Source organism: Capricornis sumatraensis, chromosome 3, assembly GCF_032405125.1.
Source record: "Capricornis sumatraensis isolate serow.1 chromosome 3, serow.2, whole genome shotgun sequence".
NCBI classification, from domain to species: Eukaryota; Metazoa; Chordata; class Mammalia; order Artiodactyla; family Bovidae; genus Capricornis; species Capricornis sumatraensis.
Genome location: NC_091071.1, coordinates 74,654,938 through 74,677,674, shown reverse-complemented (window position 1 = coordinate 74,677,674; position 22,737 = coordinate 74,654,938). Strand labels below are relative to the sequence as shown.

Genomic DNA, 22,737 nt, shown 5'->3' with positions numbered 1-22,737 from the left:
TACACAAAAAATCTGGAGGCATATATACCTATCTTCCAGAAGATTCTTGATATCTCCAGATATATTGTCTGCTATTTTTCTATTGGGGAAAATTATGTTATCATGGTGTTCATAAATTTGGATATTTGCAGAAGTTTTGATATATATCCATTTGATTCAAGATTAACCAAAGACTTCCTATTCTTATTTCTTTATTTAACATGCATTTACTGGATACTTACTGTATGCTAGAGACTAGGATAAATGTGGGGCATAATATGTTAAATGAAATGAGCTTAATCCTTGTTCTTAGACACACTTGAAAACTGATTACTGTCCACATAAGGCATTCCCTGTAGACCTTTATGTGGTAGCACAAATTTAACTTGCTGATATTCAGCAGTATGTAACAGATTGAAAATGATCGTGTGAAAATTATCATGCATAATTAAGATAAAAGTATTAAATGAGGAAATATCAGCAAAACAGTAAGGAAATATTTATCACTGAGAGGACAAGTGGGATCTACTTGTTCACTGGGATCAATGAAATGTTCACTACTCATTTACTCATTCATTTAATAAACATTTTGTATACGCTGCGGACTTAAGGTGAGTAAGACATGGTTGGTGTTTTCTCTATTCTCAAAGGCTTCATAAACTAACAATGCAACCACAGAAGTGCTTCCTAATTATTTGGAGGATTCTTGCAGGTGGGATTAAATGCAGAAAGGTATATTCCTAAAGCACAACTTTGAGTACCTATAATTTGGGAGAATAAGAGCTCTGTAATTAGCAGATTGCTACAGATTAGTGTGGTATGCAGAAGTAGATCAATCTAAATTATAGGCCAGCAAAGGAGGAAGAGGACCCTCCAGGACTGATGGAGATTCAGATTCTCCTGGCTATATCATTAACCTGTGCCAGGTGACAAGGACTTGGTATTCAATACCAGCTCTATAGTGAACACTTATTAGTTTGTCAGTAAACAGTATTATTCAATTCAAAGAGATACCAGAGATAGTATTCTTTAGACATTGTTAAGGAAATTTAAAGTAATGGTTCAAAATATAAGCTCACTTCCTGGATTCTAGGCCAGGATCAATCTTCACTACTTGTATGACCTTGGCAAGTTACTTAAACTCTTTGTGTTCAATTTTCTTATTTGTAGATTTGAATAATAGTATCTATCTCATGGTGTGAAGACTGAATAAGATAATGCTATGTGTAAAGCCCTATAAACAGTGCTTTGTCTGTGGTGAGCAAACAATAAATGACATGTTATTAAAATGACCTGAATTACAAAGACTCAAATGACAGTTTTACTTCATTCTGGCATGCGTTCATTGCTAAAATAAGGGTACTTTCCCCCAACTATGCTACTAATATGTTGTTTTTATTCCAAAGATATATAAGTTTAGTAACTCAATTGATTTTAAAAGTATTTATTTAAGCAGAGTTAGGGTAGTAATTGCACCATCACTACCTTTTGCTTTTGAGTCCTTTTAACTTCTGAACAGCGTTTAGATTCTCATAAGGCTCCTATAAGCACTACAGGACAGATATACTCATATTATAACTAGGAAATTGGATAATATACAATCAGTGATTGCCCATAATAGAGTTAAGACCAACACACTCTAACTTTAGTATCCATACAAATCAATCTAAACTCAAAAAGATATTGAGCCCTTATTATGTATACAACATTGTACTAGGTGCTTCAGAGGATTAAAATTATATAAAACACAATCCATTGCCAAAGGAATTACTTTCTAATTGGGGAGATATGATTTTATTCATCTTTTGCATTGTCTCAGCGATTTTGCCCAGATTTCAGAAATCTGTCAAGGCACAATCCATGAAAAAGAGAATTGATAAACTAGACTTCATTAAAATGAAAAATATCTGCTCTGTGAAAGGCATCATCAAGAGAGTGAGAAGAGAAGCCATAGATTAGGAGAAAACCTTTGAAAAATGAAGCTGGTAAAGGACTGCTATTCACAATGCACAAATAATTCTCAAAACTCAACAACAAGAAAACAACTTGATTAAAAAAAAAAAAACAGGTCAAAGCTCTCAACAGATACCTCATCAAAGAAGACAAACATATGACAAAGCACCATATGCAAAGATCCTCCACATCATATGTCTTCATAAAATGTGAATTAAAAAACGATGTTCAATGCAGGACTATTCACAGTAGCTAGGACATGGAACCAACCGAGATGTCCATCAACATATGAATGGATAAAGAAGCTGTGGTCAGTCAGTTCAGTTCAGTTCCTCAGTCAGGTCCGACTCTGTGACCCCATGAACTGCAGCACTCCAAGCATCCTTTTCTACCACCAACTCCTGGAGCTTACTCAAATTGATGTCCATTGAGTCGGTGATACCATCCAACCATCTCATCCTCTGTTGTCCCCTTCTCCTCCCGCCTTCAATCTTTTCCAGCATTAGGGTCTTTTCCAGTGAGTCAGTTCTTCACATCCGGTGGCAAAAGTATTGGAGTTTCAGCTTCAGCATAAGTCCTTCCAATGAATATTCAGGACTGATTTCCTTTAGGATGGACTGGTTGACTCTCCTTGCTGTTCAAGGGACTCTCAAGAGTCTTCTCCAACACCACAGTTCAAAAGCATTAATTCTTCAGCACTCAGCTTTCTTTGTAGTCTAACTTTCACATCTATACAAGAGTACTGGAAAAACCATAGCTTTGACTAGATGGACCTTCGTTGGCAAAGTAATGGTACATATATGGAATGGAAGCTGTGGTACATATATACACTGGAATAATAGTCATTAAAAGGAATGCATTGATTCAGTTCTAATGAGGTGGATGAACCTACAGCCTACAGAGTGAAGTAAGTCAGAAAGAGAAAAAACAGATATTGTATATTTATATGGTGTCTAGAAATCTGGGACTGATGAACCTGTTGCAGGGGAGCAATGGAGATGCAGACATAGAGAACTGACTTGTGGACATGGGGGCGGGGGGAAGGAATGGGTGAGATGAATGGGGAAAGCAGCATGGAAATATATACACTGCCATATGTAAAACATATAGCGAGTGGGGATTTGCTATATGACCCGAGAGTTCAAGTCTCTGACAACCTAGAGGAGTGGGATGGGTCGGGAAGGGAGGTTTAAAGGGAGGGGACATATGCATACCTATGGCTGATTCATGTTGTTATATAGCAGAAATCAGCACAATATTGTAATTATCCTTCAATGAAAAATAAGGAAAACCAGTGTGGTACCACTACACATCTATTGAGCATCACTGACTCAATGGACATGAGTTTGAGCAAACTCTGGGAGATGGCGAAGGACAGGGAAGCCTGGTGTGCTGCAGTCCATGGGGTCACAAACAGTTGGATGCAACTGAGCGGCTGAACAACAACACATCTACTAGAATGGCCAAACTCCTGAACACTGACAACACCAAATGCTGCGGGGCAACAGGAGCTCTCCTTCATTGCTAGTGGCTGTGAATAACCGTACAGCCACTTTGAAACCAGGTTATAAATTCTTACAAAATAAAACTTACACTTAGCATACCACCAGCAATCACCATTCTTGGTATTTAACCAAATGAGTTGAAATCTTATGTCTACACAAAAGCCTGCACACGACTCTGTTTATAGTAGCTTTATTCATAATGGCCAAAACTTGGAATAACCAAGATGTCCTTCAGTAAGTGAATGGATAAATAAATATCCAGACAACAAAATAGTACTTAGCACTAAAAGAAGTGAACTATCAAGCCATGAAAAGATATGGAAGAGTCTTACATGCAGATTACTAAGTAAAGGAAGCCAGTCTGAAAAGGCTACATATTACATGACTCCAAGTATATGACATTCTGAAAAGGGCAGAAACAGTTACAGATCAGTGCCAGAGGTTAGTACAGAAGGATGGATGAATAGAGTGCAGACGTTTTTAGACCCATAGAAATGGCTCTGTGTGATTCAATAACAGTCAATAAATGCCTTCAGACATTTGTACAAAAGAGGAGAGTGAAAAAGCTGGCTTAAAGCTCAACATTCAAAAACCAAAGATCATGGCATCTGGTCCCATCACTTCATGGCAAATAGATGGGGAAACAATGGAAACAGTGACAGACTTTATTTTCTTGAGTTCCAAAATCACTGCAGATGGTGACTATAGCCATGAAATTAAAAAACACTTGCCCCTTGGAAGAAAAGCTATGACCAACCTAGACAGCGTATTAAAAAGCAGAGACATTACTTTGCCAACAAAGGTCCGTCTAGTCAAAGCTATGGTTTTTCCAGTAGTCATGTATGGATGTGAGAGTTGGACTATAAAGAAGGCTGAGCATTGAAAAACTGTTGCTTTTGAACTGTGGTGTGGGGAAAGACTCTTGAGAGCCCCTTGGACTGCAAGGAGATCCAACCAGTCAATCCTAAAGGAAATCAGTCCTGAATATTCATTGGAAGGACTGATGCTGAAGCTGAAACTCTAATACTTTGGCCACCGGATGTGAAGAACTGACTCATTTGAAAAGATCCTGATGCTGGGAAAGATTGAGGGTAGGAGGAGAAAGGGATGACTGAGGATAAGATGGCTGGGTGGCATCACTGACTCCATGGGCATGAGTTTCAGCAATTTCTGTGAGTTGGTGATGGACAGGGAAGCCTGGCCTGCTGCAGTCCATGGGGTTGCAAAGAATTGGACATGACTGAATGACTGAACTGACTATAAAATGGATAATACCAAGAATGAATCCAAATGTAACCTATGGACTTTGGGTGATAATGACACATCAATATAGCTTCAACAAATAAATTGGAGTATGTGGAAATTTTGCTGTCTTCCTCTCAATTTTTCTGTGAACCTGTTTTAAAAATAAATTGTTTAAATAAACTGCCTAAAAATTTGGACTATGTAACCTAAGCCATCTTACCATTTTTGAGACTTCCACACAATAAATGGGAAGTTAAGGTGTTTTACGTTTCTTTGGAATTATCTTTTAAATCCATTAAAGTTTCAGATTAATATTTCTAAGTCAGTTGCTATGGACTGAATTGTGTTCCCCCAAAATTAGTATTTTGAAGCTGTAACTCCCAGTGTGACTCTATTTGGAGACAGGGCTTGCGAAGTAGTGATAAAGGTTAAGTGAGGTCTTGATCCAACCTCCAATGCAACAGGGATGGTGCTCTTATAAGAAGAGAGACCAGAGCTCACACCCACATGCTGAGGATGGACCATGTGAGGACACAGTGATAAGACAGCTATCTGCAATGCAGAGAAAGCTCTCCCCAGACCCTGACCCTCCTAGCACCTTGCCCTTGCTCTTTCCACTCCCCAGAAATGTGAGAAAATACATTTTGATGGTTTCAGCCACCCAGTGTGTGGAGCATTGCTATGGCAGCCTGGAAGATTAACATGAAGTTCAGAAGAAAGTGTTTGTTAGTTGCTCAGTCATGTCCAGCTCTTTGCAACCCCAAGGACTGTAGCCCACCAGGCTCCTCTGACCATGGAATTCTCCAGGAAAGAATACAGGAGTGGGTAGCCATTCCTTTCTCCAGGGAATTTTCTTAACCAAGGGATCGAACCTGCATCTCTTGCATTGCCAGCAGATTCTTTACCATTTGAGTCACCTTAATAGAACGACATAGACTATTTCTTGTTGTTAAATTCTCTTCCATGTATGTGAATTGGTGCAATGCAGTGTAATATATACAGAGCTCATAAAGACTGTAGTTCAATTCTCAGCTATAGCTCCTCATTATAATATGGGCTTCTGAATTTCCTAAGCTAATTTTCTTATCTGACAGGTTAGAATAACAACAAATCTTTCTGAGGTTATTACAAGGATTAAATCCAATGATGCTTGTTCATTCCCTGGATTCATATCTAACAAATACCCATTACTTAGGATGAGAACACTTATACTATGAGGATGAGAAAACATACACATATGTTATTCTTTAAGTTATTAATCATCTCACTGAGCTTAAATCTTTGGTTCTTCAATGAAATAATATTTTATATTATGGCAAAAATATCCTACATGGAGAATATATAATCATAAATACAGGCAATATAATACATGTATATACATATACATTTATACCCAACCACATCTATAAAATCTTACCTCTTTGCTTTCTTCCAGATCTGATTCACTACTGAAGTCCTCTGTGTTTAAATTTTCAAAGTCAGATTCTCCTACAGCAATTGGTACAGTCACAGTAAGACTGGGATTGTTTATGAAGGACATGTAATCACTTTCATCAATAATGTACTTTTCAACACTGCTGCCGGTTCCTATTCCACTTGTGGTTCCATTTACGTCTTTAAGATAGTCAAGATCTTTCCCAATCTCTGTTGTATGATTGGACATACAATTGTCTTTCCTGTTGTTTAGATCATCAAGTGGTTTAATTTCATCTAAAATCTTTTGTTTTCTAACAAAGGACTGTTGAATAAATTCATATATTTTTCTCTTCACATAAGCTATTCCCTTGTGCATCCTATCCACAGCAATTTGGAGATTGTTCATTTCATTATCATCATCAGTGGCCGCAAGGTTGTCTGCACTAAATGAGCTCAGAAGCAAGGCCAAAAAGAGGTTCAGGACCTTAAAAATAACACAAACATCATTATAATGTCACCCCAATGTGAAGAAGAGCAGATTGAGATCACTTATTCCTTGCTGAGGAAACTATAAGGTCTAACAATGAAGTGAAAGAAACACCACAGCATAGTGACTAGAAGTTCAGAGATCTCAATTTGTGATCTGGGCTATGCCGCAGTTCATCCACGGGCAAAGGCATGATTTCCACTGGTCTCTACTTATAAAATGAAGACACCGAATAAGCTGGCCTAAGGTTTTACTAAACTTAAAATTATGTGATGATTATAAGAAATAAATTTGTATGGGCTCTACATAAGAGTTTTAAACTTAAAATTCCTTAGTTTTTAAAACTATGCATTTAATTGCATATTATAGTTTCTTTTTTGATGAAGAGATATTAAGTTGGGTATTAATTGAAAGGAAATCATTATGATCCAGAATGAGAATTATGGGCTTGACATTGAGGTGAGGTGAGGTGAGGTGAAGTCGCTCAGTCGTGTCCGACTCTTTGCGACCCCGTGGACTGTAACCTACCAGGCTCCTCCATCCACGGGATTCTCCAGTCAAGAATACTGGAGTGGGTTGCCATTTCCTTCTCCAGGGGATCTTCCCGACCCAGGGATCGAAACCAGGTCTCCTGCATTGGAGGCAGGCACTTTTCGCATCAACATATATTTTCTTGATCTACTATTTTTCTCATACCCCACTGTTGACTAATTAGGACAACTATTTATAAACAATCACTAATATTTCCATGAGACTGGCATATTAATGTACGTATCCTTTGGAGTATATGATATATATTTTTATATGGTAACAGTAAGGTGAAGTTGCTCAGTCGTGTCCGACTCTCTGCAACCCCGTGGACTGTAGCCTACCAGGCTCCTCTGTCCATGGGATTTTCCAGGCAATAGTCCTGGAGTGGATTGCCATTTCCTTCTCCAGGGGATCTTCCCAACCCAGGGATCGAACTCGGGTCTCTCGCATTGTAGACAGATGCTTTACAACAGTAAAGCATACCAAAAGGTACAGTACAGTAAGGTACCAAACCTAAAAGAGGATGGATTAGTTACTCCATGTGGGTTAGGAGTCCTTAGCCAACCTCTGTTTTGATGTAAGGATTGACTAACCCAGGTTAGTTCATGCATCTGCCTTATGACATAAGAGTAACTGAATACTATCTACAATGAATGGCCAAAGAAAAGTTGAAATAGCTAGGAACAACGGAAAGTACCACTTTTTAGTCCTATACTGGCAAGTGCTGCTGCTGCTGCTGCGTCGCTTCAGTCGTGTCCGACTCTGCGCGACCCCATAGATGGCAGCTCACCAGGCTCCCCCGTCCCTGGGATTCTCCAGGCAAGAACACTGGAGTGGGTTGCTGTTTCCTTCTCCAATGCATGAAAGTGAAAAGTGAAAGTGAAGTCACTCAGTCATATCTGACTCTTAGCGACCCCATGGACTGCAGCCCACCAGGCTCCTCCATCCATGGGATTTTCCAGGCAAGAGTACTGCAATGGGGTGCCATTGCCTTCTCCAATACTGGCAAGTAAGTTTGGGTTTTCTCTAAATTTATTATTTTTTTCAGACTTTTCCCTTCCTTGGATCTGAATTGTTTAAATGTTTTCAACATATCCTTCTAAGCCTGTCTTTAATATTATACTCCATGGGAATTCACATAATAAATCTGATGAAATGACTGGCAAAACAGTTGAGAATAAACATTGTAGGGTCACTGGTTGTGTTGTCAAAGTAAGATTATAAGTGTATCCAAGGTAAGAGACTTTTGAAATTAATAATCATAATTTTGTTTTAGACAAAATGGTCGCCATTTCATCGTGCTCTTAATGCATTTCTGAAACTCATATCTTAAATGGGTACGTACCACCAGGTTTCCAATGACCATGACCATCATGAAGACAGTCAGGCACATGGCTTGCCCGGCGACCTCCATGCAGTCCCACATGGTCTCTATCCACTCTCCACACAGCACCCGGAACACAATCAGGAAGGAGTGGAAGAAGTCGTTCATGTGCCAGCGTGGGAGCTTACACTCACTGTTGATCTTGCAGACACAATCTTTGTAACTTTTACCAAAGAGCTGCATGCCAACCACAGCAAAAATGAAGACGATGATGGCCAACACCAAGGTCAGATTTCCCAGGGCCCCCACTGAATTGCCGATGATCTTTATTAGCATATTTAATGTTGGCCAAGATTTTGCCAACTTGAAAACTCGAAGCTGGAAAATAAAAAATATATATGTTATTACGATCAATCTTTGAAAGCATTACATGTGAGGTTTACCAAGAAATGATTAAAATGGAATCTCTAACAACCTTTGCTCTACAGATGTTCTAACGGTGATGGATATTAACTGAGCTTATTGTGGTGATCATTTTGTACTATATATAAATATTGTATCATATGTTGTAAACCTGAAATATAGTGTTATATTATATCTATAATAACTTAATAAGAAAGATATTGAAGTGTATAACAAAAGACATTTTTTAAGAGAGTTAGTGGATGTTCTGGGCCACTACTGATTGCAAAACTTACAATCTTGATTGGAGAAATAGGTAAGAGCCACCTTGCATTCTTAGACTTTGCTTTCCAGACTTTTAAATCCATCTACCTTTGGACCGTAACCAATTAGAAATGACCTGCACCATTGCACTGTCATAGCACCACCCTCCTAAGCGAAAGACGTGAAGAGCAGGTTGTCTGGATGTCTGTGTCAGTGCTTTGCTTTACTCCAAGACATATTTCTAATCTATCAGGAACAGAGAGTTGTGAGCAAATGTTGCACTTCACCAAACAAGAAGCAAAGGTCTTCCTGTAAGGAGCTTCTTATCTTAAAAAAAAAAAAAAAAAAAAGAACAACAACAAAACTCTCTTACAACATCTGTCCTATCCTTGACCTTGGCCAGCCTCATGGCTAAGTTTTGGAAACCCTCCCTCCCACCCAGGAAGAATCTCATCCTTCCATGTTTTATGTAGATAATTTTCCCTGAGAGTGAATTTTTAATTATTACTTGGGGACATACTGTCCCTCATTTGTTTTGTAAAGGTGGATGTAAGGCATACCTGGACTGACACTAATATTAATATTTGATCTCAATGATTTCTGCTCAAAGATATTCATTTGTCAATAGCAGGCAAAGTAACAGCACATAGAGCCCAGCTATAAGTAAAGTGTTTATTATTCATAATGCGCCTCTGTTGCACTGACATAGCTAGATGCACGTGCACTTAAGAACTTGGAATACTTCCCACGACTTCACAATTCTTCCCCTATTTGCATGCACATAAATGTGAATCAGTGGACTAAGTAAATAATTCTTCTGATTTCTCTCCTCTGATTTTGGGAAGGAGAATATTTTCTAGAGATACAATTAGAAACGGTTTCTACATGCACATCCTTATTTGATTATTATTCACCAATATAAAAGGGTATTAATATTTTCAAAGTACTATTAAAATACATTTTCATTAAAATATTTTCTTAGATGCAAAAATATTAACTGCAGTCATCTCTAGAAACAATAATTAGTTGGAATGGTAATTGAGTAACATATTCAACTTTATATGACCAGGGTTTTTACAATAAAGCTTTTTCCTAAATATGTGGGAATATTTTTTTCCACTTACAGACTGTTTTGAACAATGCAAATGTTACACAAAAAACTTAAAATGTTAATGGTGTGTGGTAAAATCTATGATGCAAGAACCCTGATTGTTGGAAAGGTTTTTGTCTTTGTTTTGTTCTTTACCAAACGGAATGAACGGAGAACTGATAATCCTTCCACGTTGGCCAGGCCAAGTTCTACCAGGCTAAGCGTTACAATAAAACCATCAAAGATATTCCAGCCTTCTTGGAAATAATAGTAAGGATCCATGGCAATAATTTTCAGAAACATTTCTGCTGTAAAGATCCCAGTGAAAACCTAAGATCAAAACAAAGTTACTCTAATTCCATCAGATAATGATAAAGTAGCATGCCATAATATTTGCTCCTAGAACAAAATGTTTACACTAGTAATTATTCTATTCCATGCTTACATTTGCACAATAATTTGTAGTTGTTAAAAAGCTCTCATATATGTTATTTAATTTCATCCTCAAATGAAACACTGTTAAACACATAATGTGAGTATTATAACTCTTACTTTACCAATTAGGAAACATGTCTTCAGATGGGTTCAGTGGCTTGCCCAACATAACTAGAAAGTTAGAAAAACTAGGATTTGAGAGCAAATCTATTTTTAATCAGTGTTCTTTCCATTACATCACTGCATTTTCCTCCAGACTTCACACAGCACAGGTACTGACAAGATTTTTCCCATAAACAGTTTTTTTCTATAAGCTTATTCCCATTTCCCTCTACTCAGTTATTTAACATGCGTACCTACATTATAATATGTGCATTATTATCATTATTTATTATGCACATGAAAAAATTACTTCAACAGTAAATACTAGAACTTTAAAAATAGGAATACTATAATTCAGGATGCTTTACATATTTTTCTTTCTAACATCAAAAACTTTAAACCTCAAAACAAATATTATGAAAAATGAATACGTTATTTTAGAGACCTTTATTTCAGCAAACGAAAGCTAATATTCCTAAATTGAGACAACAAACACTTTAACAATTTGTTTTTTTTTAAGCTCAGAAGAGAAAGAATTAGGTGGAAACCTTCACCAAAATTGGCCTTGTTGATCATACAATGCACAAAATGCACTGGATGTTTTTTATTATTGTATGGCTTTGATCTAGACTAGATGGATTAAATAATACAGGCCCTACCTAGATCTTGGAAGTAGAAAAGCTGGAGCCATTGTGAGTTGTTAAATAAGTTGTGGCTTATAGTGAAGATGAATGACTAAGCAAGATAAAAAGATCTGTAATTTTTTTTTTAGCCTTCTATATGTAGGGAAACTATGATAATATCATGTCAAAAAGTGTGTCCTTAAACTATGAACTGCTTCTGTGCCTTGTATTACTTATAAATATCAGTATTGACTTTTTCAAGTAGTAACGTAGGCCTGTTTTTATATTGCTGTCTTTCGCAGTTTCAGCTTGGATATTAAGGGCTGTTAAGGGCTATTTTTGGCAAAGAGTAGGGTATAGCCAGCTAGATATAATTCCCATCTTTCGAAAGCAAGGAAGTAGAAAGGGTGGTGGTAAGACTGCTATAGGACATTAAATGCAAACAGTTTCTCAAACAGAAAATTTGAAGACTGAACACATTTACCTTCCAATATGCTTACCAAGTTTCCTACTGTAAGCACATTATTGAAATGGTCTGTCATAGGATAGTGCTCCATGGCCATGAAGAGGGTGTTTAAGACAATGCAGATGGTGATGGCCAGGTCAACAAAAGGGTCCATCACAACCAGGTTGACAACATGTTTCACCTTTAACCAATATGGCGAACAGTCCCAGATTAAGAATATGTTGGAAAATTTATACCAACAGGGTGGGCATTTCTGCCTGGATTCTTCAAGTTCTAGATTAAAAAAATAAAAATAAAAACAACCACCAAAAGAGATTTTTAAACATATATATTCCTCTCAGATCCAATAGATTTCAGTAACCAAACACCCTCATTTGCTAGAGTCAACCTATTTTTGTACTTCATTATTAAAAAAACATGATTTTAAAAATAGAATTTAATTTACTCTTTAGATTCCTCCCCAAAATTTCTTCAGACATAAACATAGAACAGGGGTATCAAAGAATGATTTTCTTCTCTTATGCATTGATATTGTGGTTCCATATTTGGCTCTAAGTTACGTGGATTGTCTTTTTAATAGAGATACTGTGTGTAATCCTATGTTAATGTCTGGCTATGCTGTCATCCTCAGGCTATAAGAGAGCCAAGAATCAGCTGTCTGTTTTTATTTTGTGAGAATAACCCATTCTTCCCCTCCACATTTGAGAGTGTTTAGGATGGTATCAGAAGTCCTAAAGTAAACGGAATAGAAGGTACAGTCACTATGACTAATAGGATTAGAAACCCTTTACAGAAACACTTTATTGTGCAGTTTTAAGGAGTTGCCACAGACAGGATTCTGTCATTTTTGAGACTGCACCCAAGTACTGCATTTCAGAATCTTCTATTGACTATGAGGGCTACTCCATTTCTTCTAAGGGATTCTTGCCCACAGTAGTACATATAATGGTCATCTGAATTAATTTCACCCATTCTGGTCCATTTTAGTTCACTGATTCCTAAAATGTCGATTTTCATTCTGGCCATCTCTTGTTTGACCACTTTCAATTTACCCTGATCCTTGGACCTAACATTGCAGGTTCCTATGAAATATTGTTCTTTACGGCATTAGACTTTATTTCATCACCAGACACATTAACAACTGGGTGCTGTTTCTGCTTTGGTTCAATCTCTTCATTTCTTCTGGAGCTGTTTATTTGCTCTTCTCCAGTAGCATACTGGATGCCTACCAACCTGGGGGGCTCCTCTATCAGTGTCACATCTTTTGCCTTTTCATATTGTTCATGGAGAAGGAAATGGCAACCCCCTCCAGTGTTCTTGCCTGGAGAATCCCATGGACAGGGGAGCCTGGTGGGCTACAGTCCATGGGGTCGCAAAGAGTCAGACACGACTGAGCGAGTTCACTTTCACTTTCACTTATGGGGTTCTCAAGGCAAGAATGCTGAAGTGGTTTGCCATTCTCTTCTCCAGTGGACCACGTTTGTTCAAACTCTCCACCGTGACCTGTCCATCTCGGGTGGCCCTACACGGCTTGGGTCATAGTTTCACATAGTTTGACAAGGCTGTGTTCCATGCAATCAGTTTGGTTAGTTTTCTGTGATTGTGGTTTTCATTCTGTCTGCCCTCTGCTGGATGAGAATAAGAGGCTTGTGGAAGCTTCCTGATGGGAGGGATCGGCTATGGGGAAACTGGGTCTTGCTCTGTTTCGCTCTTGTTCTTTTTCGCTCTTGTTCTGTGGGCAAGGCCATGTTCATCAAATCTTTAATCCAATTTTCTGTTAATGGGTGGGACTGTCTTCTCTCCCTGTAGTTTGGTCTGAGACAGAATGATCTCAGTAGTTTCCAAGGCAAATCATTCAATATCACAGTAATCCAGGTCTATGTCCCAACCACTGATACCAAAGAAGCTGAAGTTGAATGGTTTTATGAAGACTTACAAGACCTTCTAGAACTAACAATAAAAAAAGATGTCCTTTTCATTATAGGGGGCTGGAGAGCAAAATTAGGAAGTCAAGAGATACCTGGAGTAACAGGCAAATTTGGCCTTGGAGTACAAAATGAAGCAGGACAAAGGCTAATAGAGTTTTTCCAAGAGAACACACTAGTCATAGCAAACACCCTCTTTCAACAACACAAGAGATGACTCCATACATGGACATCACCAGATGTCAACACCGAAATCAGATTGATTATATTCTTTGCAGCTGAAGATAGAGAGCTCTATACTGTCAGCAAAAACAAGACTAGGAGCTGACTGTGGCTCAGATCATGAACTTCTTATTGCCAAATTCAGACTTAAATTGACGAAAGTAGAGAAAACCATTAGGTCATTCAGGTATGACCTGAATAAAATCCCTTATGATTATACAGTGAAAGTGACAAATAGAGTCAAGGAATTAGATCTGATAGACAGAGGGCCTGAAGAACTATGGACAGAGGTTCATAATGCTATATAAAAGGCATTGATCAAAACCATCCCCAAGAAAAAGAAATGCAAACAGACAAAATGGTGGTCTGAGGAGGCTTTGCAAATAGCTGAGAACATAAGAGAAGATAAAGGCAAAGGAGAAAAGGAAAGCTATACCTATCGAATGCAGAGTTTCAAAGAATAACAAGGAGAGATAAGAAAGCCTTCATCAGTGAACAATGCAAAGAAATAGAGGCAAACAAACAATGGGAAAGACTAGAGATCTCTTCAAGAAAATTAGAGATACCAAGGGAACATTTCATGCAAAGATGGGCACAATAAAGGACAGAAATGGTATGGACCTAACAGAAGCAGAAGGTATTAAAAAGAGGTGGCAAGAATACACAGAAGAACTGTACAAAAAAGATCTTAATGACACAGAAAACCATGATGGTGTGATCACTCACCTAGCATCAGACATCTTGGAGTGTGAAGTCAAGTGGGCCTTAGGAAGCATGACTACTAATAAAGCTAGTAGAGGTGATGGAATTCCAGCTGAGTTATTTCAAATCTGAAAAGATGATGCTGTTAAAATGGCACACTCAATATGCCAGCAAATTTGGAAAACTCAGTAGTAGCTACCGGACTGGAAAAAGTCAGTTTTCATTCCAATCCCAAAGAAGGGCAATGCCAAAGAATGTCCATAAAAAAAATATAATAATAAGTTGCTCAGTCGTGTCCAACTCTTTGCGGCACCATGAATTGCAGCATGCCAGGCCTCCCTGTCCATCACCAACTCCCGGAGTTCACTCAAATTCATGTCCATTGAGTCAGTGATTCCATCCAGCCATCTCATCCTCTGTCGTCCCCTTCTCCTCCTGCCCCCAATCCCTCCCAGCATCAGAGTCTTTTACTACCATACAATTGCACTCATTTCACATGCTAGCAAAATGATGAAAATTCTCTGCCAAGAGAATTGAGAACTTGAACCAAGAACTTCTAGATGTTCAAGCTGGATTTAGAAAAGGCAGAGGAATCAGAGATCAAACTGCAAGCATCCATTGGATCATTGAGAAACCAAGAGAATTCCAGAAAAACATCTACTTCCATTTCATTAACTATACTAAAGCCTTTGACAGTGTGGATCATAACAAGCTGTGGAAAATTCTTTTAGAGATGGGAATACCAGACCACCTTACCTGCTTCCTGAGAAGTCTATATGCAGGTCAAGAAGCAACAGTTAGAAGTAGACATGGAACAATGGACTGGTTCAAAATTGGGAAAGGAGTACATCAAGGGTGTATGATGTCACCCTGCTTATTTAACTTTTATGAAGAATACATCATGCAAAATTCTGGGCTGGAAGAAGTGCAAGCTGGAATCAAGATTGCTAGAAGAAATATCAATAACCTCAGATATGCAGATAACACCACCTTAACTCTGGTCCCATCACTTCATGGGAAATAGACAGAGAAACAGTGGAAACAGTGTCAGACTTTATTTTTTGGGGCTCCAAAATCACTGCAGATGGTGAGTGCAGCCATGAAATTAAAAGATGGTTACTCCTTGGAAGGAAAGTTATGACCAACCTAGACAGCATATTGAAAAGCAGAGACATTACTTTGCCAACAAAGGTCCATCTAATCAATGCTATGGTTTTTCCAGTGGTCATGTATGGATGTGAGAGTTGGACTGTGAAGAAAGCTGAGCACCAAAGAATTGATGCTTTTGAACTGTGGTGTTGGAGAAGACTCTTGAGAGTCCCTTGGACTGCAAGGAGATCCAACCAGTCCATTCTGAAGGAGATCAGCCCTGGGATTTCTTTGGAGGGAATGATGCTGAAGCTGAAGCTCCAGTACTTTGGGCACCTCATGCGAAGAGTTGACTCACTGGAAAAGACTCTGATGCTGGGAGGGATTGGGGGCAGGAGCAGAAGGGGATGACAGAGGATGAGATGGTTGGATGGCATCACTGACTCGATGGACGTGAGTCTGAGTGAACTCTGGGAGTTGGTGATGGACAAGGAGGCCTGGCGTGCTGCGATTTATGGGGTCACAAAGAGTTGGACATGACTGAGCGACTGAACTGAACAGCAGAAAGCAAAGAGGAACTGAAGAGTCTCTTAATGAAGGTGAAAGAGGAGAGTGAAAAAGTTGGCTTAAAATTCAAAATTCAAAAAATGAAGCTCATGCTATCTGGTCCCATCACTTCATGGCAAACAGATGGGGAAACAATGGAAACAGTAACAGACTATTTTCTTGGGCTCCAAAATCACTGCAGATGATGACTGCAGCCATGAAATTAAAAGAGGCCTGTTTCTTGGAAGAAAAGCTATAAGTAACCTAGACAGCATATTAAAAAGCAGACATTACTGTGCTGACAAAGGTCCATATAGTTAAAGCTATGGTCTTTCCAGTAGTCATGTATGGATGTGAGAGTTGGACCATAAAGAAGACTGAGCATCAAAGAACTGATGCTTTTCAACCCTTCATCTGTGGTGTTGGAGTAGACTCTTGAGAGTCCCTTGGACTGCATGGAGATCAAGCCAGTTAATTCTAAAGAAAATTAATCCTGAATATTCATTGGAGAGACTGATGCTGAAGCTGAAACTCCAATACTTTGGCTACCTGATGCAAAGAACCGACTGATTAGAAAAGACTCTGATGCTGGGAAAAATAGAATGCAGGAGGAGAAGGGGATGACAGAGCACAAGATGGTTGGATGGCATCACCAAGTCAGTGCACATGAGTTTGAACAAGCTCTGCAAAATGGTGAAGGACAGGGAAGCCTGGTGTAGTGCAGTACATTGGGTGGCAAAGAGTCGGTCATTACTCAGAGACTCCCCAATGAAACATACCGGATACATTCTTTAGAGCTGCAAAAACCATGGAGTTTAAGTAACTTTTTAAAAAGTTTCTAGAATATAGAAATATATAACAAATAACTCTTAAATAAAACCTATGATGTTTTCTTTGGAATACACTACTTCCAACTTACTGACATGTGTTTCAAATAAGACAATATAAATTCAGTGAAAACAACTGAAACTGCAACAAAATTTGTTACAAACCTTCTACTGTATTTGTTAAAATGCTGGCTATGCTCATTGCTCTTTGCCTCTGAGATGGATCTTCTAGAAAGTCCATGGAAACATGAAAAGAACTTGACCTTCTCTTTCTCATTTCAGTTTCAGTGGTTGTTCCCTGTAAAGAAAATGTTAATGTACTCAATGCTTAACTTGGGCAATATGATAAGCAAACAACCATTGTGACACGGTGAAATTCATGAAATACATGCACCATGCACGTTCATATTTAATTGGTGATGGCAGATATTGCTGACTTATTGTAGCATTAACCTGGACTGTCCAAACTGTTAGCCATTTATTCATACACCAAAACTGAGGGTTTTCTTTTTACCCTCTGGTTTTATAGTTTTAGGTGACATAACATAATTTTGATATCCTTGATAAACCTTGTGAGTGACACATGTAATAATTTGCTTATTTCAGAAGTAACAGCAAAGTAATAACTTGAAAAGTCACCTAAATGATCAGAGCATTTTATTTTGAGAAGGTAGCCCTTTATTTTTAAAGGAATACAAATAATTAGAACACACGTAGCTGCCATCTCATTTTCTGGACACAAGACACAGATGGTCATTGACAACACAAGCTGTATGTTAAAAAAAAACAACAATACATGCTGCATGGACAACAGTTTCATCCAGGGTACCAAAGCAATAAGTCATCTAGTTCTGACTTGATCATGCCTCATTCATGCTGATATATTTCCAGGTCTAATAAGAGGCAGCACGTGTTTAGAAATTCCTTATCTGGGTATATATTCACAAACACATACCTTTGTACACAGAGAATTCTTTTAACTGTCTATATTAATAATTTTTTGTGTCTCTTCATTTAGATTAGTTTTGAGAAGACCTATATCAGCATTATTTTTTAGTAAGACAAGTATGAGTACTAGAAATTTTAAGATAATAATGAAGCTATCTATTTAGGCACAGTGTTCTTGAAATCTTCTACACTAAAGCAGGCTATATCAAAGAATCTGTTGGAAAGATTTATTATACACCCTTTACACTTAAATATAGGAATTGTTCATTTATTCTTATACCAGGTCTTTAGTGGATGGCCTGCTATCTAAAGATAGTTCAGCATGGGTATATAGCAAATCCTCCAACTGGAGGGAGTCATTTATTACTGTGTATAATTTATCCTTAGCACATTTAGTAAATAAATGCATTCAGGTGTTATGCAAGAGAGTGTTGAGGCCTTCAGTTTTAGTTGGTTAGTCTTTTAAAGGTAATACAAGATGCAGGTGCATTCACAGCTTGACCAACCAGGAATCATTCTCAAGGGGTTCCATTCTGTAGAAACACTGGCTGGTACAGCAATCATGGGCCTGCCATGCCTGAACTATTTAAAACTTCCTTACATTGTCATCAGTAGCTGGCTTATCTATTATCACCTCTGGCAGAAGCTGTCCAACAGGCGATGTAGGAACCGAAGGTCCACCAACCAAGGAAACCACACCATTGCAATCCACAGTGCTGTGCATCTTCCCATTGGCTGGAAACACGGCCAGCATTCGGGACGACCTACTGGTCTGACTCAAGTTACTGTTGCGGCGCTCTCCATGCCGTCGGGGCACAAATAAGGAGTCTCTGCGGCTCTCGTTATCCTCGAAGGTGCTGTGCTCATCATCAGCAAAGTCGTTCTCTGATCCCACATCCTTTGCTCGCCCTCTGAAGCTGAAAAGGCTTGTTCTGCTATTTCGCCTTGGAGAAAATAAGGAGCCACGGATGCTCAACAAAGACTGTAAGTGTGAAACCGAAAAAAAATTAAACTCATATTAGTATGGTCATTTGGAATGTGCTTTTATTTTGTAAGATTAAGTTGAAGAGGATTTCAGCATTCTTAACAGAACGTGACCCATTCCTTGATTAACATTCTCATTTTATGTGCATTCAGATTAAATTAGTTTATAAGAGAAGGTTTCTAGCCCTTGAGATTAATAACTGGAGAGATAGACCGCAACTTAAAGGTATTGAAAAACAAAACCGTGAACTACAGTTTTCAAGTTCAAAAGCAAACATCTTTAGCACCTTACTGTGGACACTGTAAACACTCAATAAACAGCATGACCTTAACAAGGGCATATCTGTTTCCACTGCTCTTTCGCGTCAAGAAATTCCAACACTTTGGCACAAATTGTTTAAGTCCATCCTCCTAATATCACTTGAATTATTATTCCCATTGCATCTAGTAGGCACAGTGTTGTTGGAGCTTGAAGTTAAGACCTCTGAAATTCAGAGTGATGTGCTTTTTCATAAAGCATACCATGGCGAATATTTTCAGAAGCATGCATTATGGTTTCTAAAGAAGTCTGGGTTGTAAAAAACACACACACACAACATAAAATAACCAAAAAGACAAAAAGACATTACTGATGAGTCATCCACTTTTCTTCTTGTTAAAAAGGCTGTGGACCAGAAAGATGTTAGCTGGAACAAGTGCCAGGAGAAAAGTTCAGGTGAGAATTCAGGTCTCCTGACTTTTGATTCTGTGCTATCTTAATACACCAAGCTGTAGAGCTTCCCCTTGTGATTCAGATGTAAAGAATCCTCCTTCAATGCAGGAGATCTGAGTTTGATCCCTGGGTCAGGAAAATCCCCAGGAGAAGGGAATGTCAACCCACTCCAGTATTCTTACCTGGAGAATTCCAAGGACAGAGGGCCTGGTGGGCCACAGTCCATGGGGTTGCAAGGATATGACTGAGCGACTAACACACACATACACACCAAGCTGCAGGTTTACATATATGCAAACTAAAATTCTTTCAAACTGTATAGAAAGGATAGATTTAAATATATATATATATATATATTTTTTTAAGCAGTCAATTCAGTTGATAAAAATTCCTAAGTTGTATTCACTTCTCCTCCCAGCCACCAGCCGCCCCTTCCCCTCTCCCCCTGCCAGCTTTATGTTCTAATTTGCATCCAGGCATCATTTAACTCTGCAGTGCCATACCTGGTGGGGGGAGGAGTACCTCTTTTCGTATGTCAACCGATTCCCTTCTATGGAGAAGCGAAACCCTTTCCTCCTGATACTGTCTTCAGATTCAGATTTCTGGAATTCATCATCATCTTTCTCTTCTCCACCAGATTGCTCTTTCTGTTTTCTTTTCTTTCTCCGATTTCTTCTTTCCTTTGCACTCTTGGAACTCAACTTGGAGGCTTCAGATGAGCTGTCTGAGAGTCTGCCTCCTGTACTAGGTTCTCTGGAATGCTCCGAGGCAGTTACAGCTGCTGCCTGCTACATTGAGGAGACATGGTTTCAGCATGGAAGTGGAGAAGAACTTACTTTTAAAAATATAGCTCAAGTATTTGCAAAATACTTGAAAAAAAATTCAGCTGACTCCAGTTAATCTTACACTGAAGAAACTGCAAATATGAGGGCATTTTTTTTCCTGTCCATCTAATAAAGGCTTTTAGAAATAAATTGATTTTCTCTGTGCTAACAATTTTTACAAACCACATACTCAAAAGGATCAATCAGACACCAACAAGAACATATATTCATATTTCTTTTGGGATTTGATTTACTCTAAAAATTGGTAATTAGCACTGTCCTTTTTTCACTGGGGAAAAAAAAAAAAAAACAGTAACAAATTAGAGCATGGAAGAAAAGGTGATGAGTTACCTGGGGTCATATCCAAAGAAAGGAGGCATGAGATAAAGAACTGAGGGCCTCTTTCTAGCTATTGAAATAGGATTGTCCAGTACCCTCAAAATATTATCAACCAAATTTATAGAAGGTGATATCCCGTCTCACCTCTACAATACTCTATCCAAAAGACTAGAGACCAGAGGGTCAATAGTTTCTGCTAAGCTAACCAAAGATCATCCCAGTTTCTTCAAGTCAGCACTGGTTTTTGCTGGCTACATGGTCATGGGATGAAAACAAAGCTCTTTATCACAGCTTGTTGGAACTTTTTGATGATTTTCATTGTTCCAAGAGTGCCCTCAATATAGGCTTGCAAATAAATTAATATTCCCCAATCAACTTTCTTTTATAGTAAAGACAGTTAGTTTTGACGCTAAACAGGAGTGAAGAAAGATGGAAGTGATAGGAAGGGCATTTTATCATACTATAAGATGAAGTAATTCTTAAGTTCCCTGATCGCCATAAAATTGGTGACTTTTATATGCCTACTGCTATATCAGAGAGCATTACATTATTTGATCACTTCTTTATTTAGAAAGACAAGCAACCACATAAAGGACAACATATTTTTGAGTAAAGACTATCTTCTAAGAACCACATGAACATCTTTTTACACAATAACCATTTTTTTTTTCTAAGAAAAGATAATTTCTTAGGGTTTTCTTCTAATGCCAGTATACTCATTCAGTAAAAGTTTCTCACCTGAGAAGACCTCAAAATCACATTTTTCCTTGAATTCTAAAATTTTTAAGATGATTAAAATAGCATGAAAGATTCCTATTGTGGTCAATAGTATAAACATCTTAGAACAGGGAAACTAAATGATTTACAGATGATCAGAATAATGGAGAAATATTGACTAACCCCCTATACTACCCATTTCTCCTAAGTACAAACAATCATCTGTTTCTCGCTTTCTCTCCAGTGTTGTTGTAACAACCAAAATAATAAGAAAAAGGTTCATACCCTGAGACAGGACATACTTGATTTGGTGGATTTACCTGAGCTGCCTCCTGTTGCCTTTTAAGCTGTTCGAGCATCTGCTGAAATTCAGCCTCTTTCTGCTCCGCCTCTTCCAGCGTTGCCTGATTCTGTTCCTCATAGGCCATAGCCACCACAGCCAGGATCAAATTTATTAGATAGAAGGAGCCCAAGAAAATGACCAGCACGAAAAATATCATGTATGTTTTCCCGGCAGCACGTAGTGTCTGAAGACAAGAATACCAGAATTATTATTTTTACAATATTTCACTAACTGGGGGCTTCAATTGTCAACTGACTTTGTGTCTTGTAGGACTCTGATATAAATAATTATGATGGTCACAGCCCCTCCTACCTTGTTGACTATCTGTTTCTTTAACCTCATCCTCTTCCTTCTCCCCTAACTCCTGCATTTAGCCTTCTAATCTGTAGGAGGGAATTCCTGGATTTACCAGGAATAAAGCAGAGTCAAATAAAATACCATGGGGATCTCCATTAAAGAGCTGAACCTTTGGGTAAAGTCAGGAAGAGACCACACTTATCCTTCTACATGTTTATTCATTTTCATCACCTGCCACCTGAAGGATAATACCTGAGGGGGTAAATGGAATTGAGAGGAAGCTGTGCTTTTCTATTTAGGAGCATCTGTGTATGGGAAGGGTGGGGAATATGTTTTGAGGTCAAGGGGAAATGAGACAGAATTGTGTTTATAACACACTGCTATGCTTAATATGTGTTATAATCAATAAGATAAAGAAAGTCAAGTCTTCTGATTTCAAG

The 22,737-nt window shown here is 38.4% G+C and overlaps 1 protein-coding gene across 6 annotated transcripts in view; it reads right to left on the bottom strand.

The window, feature by feature from the left end:
- LOC138075345 (sodium channel protein type 1 subunit alpha) overlaps positions 1-22,737 on the bottom strand; it is a 92,716-nt gene that overhangs the window by 41,053 nt on the left and 28,926 nt on the right. Inside the window, exons 9-16 of one of the 6 annotated variants that reach the window (XM_068967041.1) lie at positions 21,978-22,184; positions 20,281-20,565; positions 18,683-19,063; positions 17,299-17,431; positions 11,857-12,095; positions 10,353-10,526; positions 8,462-8,818; positions 6,100-6,582 (exon numbers count right to left, since the gene is read on the bottom strand). In XM_068967041.1, coding sequence (XP_068823142.1) covers positions 6,100-6,582; positions 8,462-8,818; positions 10,353-10,526; positions 11,857-12,095; positions 17,299-17,431; positions 18,683-19,063; positions 20,281-20,565; positions 21,978-22,184 — 2,259 coding nt within the window. The remainder of the gene's footprint in view (positions 1-6,099; positions 6,583-8,461; positions 8,819-10,352; positions 10,527-11,856; positions 12,096-17,298; positions 17,432-18,682; positions 19,064-20,280; positions 20,566-21,977; positions 22,185-22,737) is intronic. The other 5 variants (XM_068967042.1, XM_068967045.1, XM_068967047.1 and 2 more) reach the window with 5 other exon arrangements.